The 3,783-nt window shown below is 40.1% G+C and overlaps 1 gene segment (V, D, J or C); it reads left to right on the top strand.

Annotated features, from left to right (window-relative positions):
- Positions 1-413: 413 nt before the first annotated feature.
- On the top strand, positions 414-1,052 carry LOC143655290 (T cell receptor alpha variable 36/delta variable 7-like). The segment is given in 2 exon segments: positions 414-465; positions 679-1,052. Coding segments are annotated over 2 exon segments (426 nt in total).
- Positions 1,053-3,783: the final 2,731 nt, after the last annotated feature.

Here is a 3,783-nt window from a genome sequence, read left to right as displayed (position 1 = left end):
TGGCTCTCCTAGCCTGTCCTTCAAAGCGAGACAAGTTTGGAAAAATCTATCATCATTGGTGAAACTTGGGGATTCAAGTTCTCAGCAATTCTGTGCCAGCTCACAAAAAGTCAGTGTCTCTATTTTGAATAATTCCCACGGGTGGCTGTGTGGGAAGAATTTGAATTTGATTCAGAACCTAATGATACTTTCCTCTCATTGACTGAGAAGCCAAATTTCTATTTTCTTTTTGTGTAGGGGTGTGTGTGTGTGTGTGTGTGTGTGTGTGTGTGTGTGTATGTGTGTGCGCGCTCACCCAGTGCCTAACGCAAGCATGGGTGGTGGGGGAGGGCCTTGGTCAAAAAGATAAAAAGAAGAAAGCTCAGAAGAGTGACTCAAGTTTTGCCCAGGAAGCCAAACCTAAGACTTGAAAGATGGAGCAGTGGCCACAAGCTTCACTGGTGGTCCTTTGGCTTCAGCTCAGCTGTGAGTAAGGTAACTACACAGGACCAGGGACACTCAGACAGACCTGATAGTTGAGCCTCAGAAGACTAAAGGGTGGTGGGGAGGGATGGAGTTCGTTCTGATTTATCTGCGAGGCTCTGTGGTTTCAGTGGAGAATAATTCTGATCTCTTTGAAGACTTGGTCTGATATCCTTCTCTCTGGCTGACTTTTATTCCTTACTTTTTCCTAAACAGGGGTGCGCGCTGACGACAAGGTGACACAGAGCCCCGCATCTCTGGCTGTCTGTGAATGGAGCAATGTAACGCTCAACTGCAGTTGTGAAGTGACTAACTTTCAAAGCCTACATTGGTACAAGCAAGAAGAGAAAGCTCCCACGTCTCTGTTTACACTAATTTTAAACGGGGTTCAGAAGAAGGCAGGCAGATCAAGTGGTACATTAGATAGGAAAGAATTTCTCAGCACCCTGCACGTCACAGACTGGCAACCCATCTCAGCCACCCATCTCTGCGCTGTGGAGGCACAGTGCTCTCCAAGCAACCACAGCCTGTACCGAAACTCTACCGCTGGAGCTCCTGCAGCCCTAACACGGGGAAATTTGCAAAGTTAGGCAGGCCTTCAAAATTAAGCAGTAAGGAAAAGCTGCTATTGGTCAAGGTCCTCATGACCATCTTGACAAGTAGTTAGGCAGTTTAGTCCAAACTCAAAGCTGACTCATATCCCTGAATCTGCTAACTTTTCTGTGCTTTTCTCTGGAATTCAAACTAGCTAATATTTTTTAAAAGTTATTCAAATACTATCAACTGCATTTAGACAGCACTAGACATACATTGCACTGCCATCAGGCCCTGCGGTAGAAAGAAAGCACTTATATTGGGATTGCACTGGCAACTGGAATATGTACCCCCTGTTAGGGACTCTGCCTGTTAGCTATGAATGGATGAAAAGTCAAGTCCATTTTTTACTTTGTCTACCCACCTAGAATAATCATACTTATCAGTAGAGTTCTACCTGCACCTTTTCTAGTTGTGTTACCGAGGAAACCAGACCTGAGCAGAGGGCCCTCGTAAATGCTGTTGACAGAGGAAGTCAACCATGGAGGTGAGGTAAGCAGCTTTATTATTTGCATCTGCAGAGGCAAGGGGCCAGGGGCCAGCCTAACACCACAACCCACTGATTCCCAGAGCTCATGTCTACTTCCCCTCTTACACCCCATTACCTTCCCTCCTCCTCAGCTCACCACACATCTGCTCATCATTCAATCTTTTATGCACATGCATAAGCATGTCCTTAAAAATGACATCTAAACTCTCCTAGAGGCAGGAAATTTACTACTATAATGCAGCAGTTTATCTTAGGACAGGTTAGTCCTTTCTGTGCTTGCTCCAAAGTTTGGTTTAAACCGAACTTGCAGCTATAATTCTTGACCAGGATACCCTGATCATGGCTCCTGGATGCTGACAGCTGGTTTTGACTTGTTTTTCCATCCTTTCTTCAGTTGGCTGGATAAAGAGAATTCAACATTGTTAGTTAGAGTGCAGGAGGTGCCACTGGTTTCATCATGGGCCTCAGAGTACAAAGTGTGGAAACCAGCACATATTATTACTTATACAAACAAAAGCAGTTTTTTTTCTCTTCATGCAGTCCCCTTACTTACTCCCATCATTCAAGGGTTGTTGCCTATGATACGTACTTAATGTAAGTGGTGGTAGAATTATCTCAAAATGTTGCACATTAATTTGAGCACCTAGTACTTCAAGAAGCTTCCCAAAAGGAAGGGTTTAGTTAAGGTAAGTTATGCAAAACTAAAAAACAAACAAACAAACAAAAAACCCCACAGTTAAGTTATGACATAGGCTTTCACTGAAATATTTTTAAATTATGCTATGTTGTACTTGCAAAGAGTTTGCAATGGAAGCTACTATTCATTAAGGGCAAATACTATGTGCCTTGTACTTTGCAAATTTCCCTCAATGAATTCTCAAAATAACTCTGATGGATCATTATCATTATTCTCAGTTAACAGATTAGGAACAGCAAACTCAGAAAGATCAAGGGTTTTTTCTTAGTCCAAAAAAAAGTTGATAGAATTTAAAACCAGGACTATTTGACTCCAAAGATGTCATTCCTCTGTTACATGCCACATGTTAAATATCACAGGGAAAAACATTGTACCCACAGTATGACTGCAATTATGTACAAAAAAAGTATATAAAACACTGGAATAAAATGACACCAAAATGTTTTCAGAATTATAATTGTCTGAATACTAGACTTAAGACTCCATTTTGTATGCATTAAAATATTCTTTATTTTTCAAACACTGAATTTATTCTAGAAATAGAAAATAAGTACAATGCACTTCATTAAAAATGCAGAAATCCAAGTGAAGTGAAACTGTATTATATAATTATCTAATTCCCACATTTGGCTGAATTAAAATTAGGAACGTTCATGATCAAATGGTGCACTATTAAAATACGATTTTTGATTGCCAGTCCTTCAAATCACAGTTCACCAATGTTCCTTTAATTTAGGAATGTATTAAAATTACAAAATAATCTATTTCTTCTATTGACTTTAATGGCTGTCCTGTAAGTGGAGTGCAGATGACTCTGCTTTAAAATCCTGCCTCTATATAAAAGAATGCAGACAATAAATGTAACTTGGGCTCATGACTCTTCGATAATCCACTGCAATTTGTCACAGCCTATACTGTAAGGTATTCACTGCCTGGGAAATAGGAAAAGGCTAGGTAATCATTTAAAGAATGGGGTGAAAATAGAATGTACCCACCATTTTCAGCCTGCATACACCACTGCCCAATTTCTTTTCTTCTCTCCTTTTTTATCTGCATCAGAAACACAAGAACAGAAACCAAGTAATAGAGATGGGAGAACAACCCAGCTTCCGTTTATGTGAGGCTACAGGATAGAAGTGGCAAATCCTTTGTAAGTCTCACCAGGGTTTCTAGGGCAAGTATCATAAAATAAAAGCAACAGGAAGAAGAAGAAATGTATTTAATTATTCACTTGAAGACACAGGAAGGAAAGACTTATGAGGAGACAAGCATCTATGCAGTCTACACATGGCCATCATTAAACCAATCAGGTTTGTTCGTCACAAGTTGTATGTAAAATCGATTTTTATATTATCTTCCTCCCCCATCCCCAACCCTCAAGGATTGTTTCAGGGCCAAAATTGAAAAATAAACATTACAGCTCCAACTGTTCTTGTAAAAATCATCCTGCTCTACAAACCCGCACATATTCCCATATGCTATACCTATTAGGGACTTAGTCTCCAATATATTAAATGTGATATGACAAAATTTTAACATT

This window comes from Tamandua tetradactyla, chromosome 14 (assembly GCF_023851605.1).
Source record: "Tamandua tetradactyla isolate mTamTet1 chromosome 14, mTamTet1.pri, whole genome shotgun sequence".
NCBI classification, from domain to species: Eukaryota; Metazoa; Chordata; class Mammalia; order Pilosa; family Myrmecophagidae; genus Tamandua; species Tamandua tetradactyla.
Note: the sequence above shows the minus strand (reverse complement) of the source record. Positions and strands in the feature narration are given on the sequence as shown.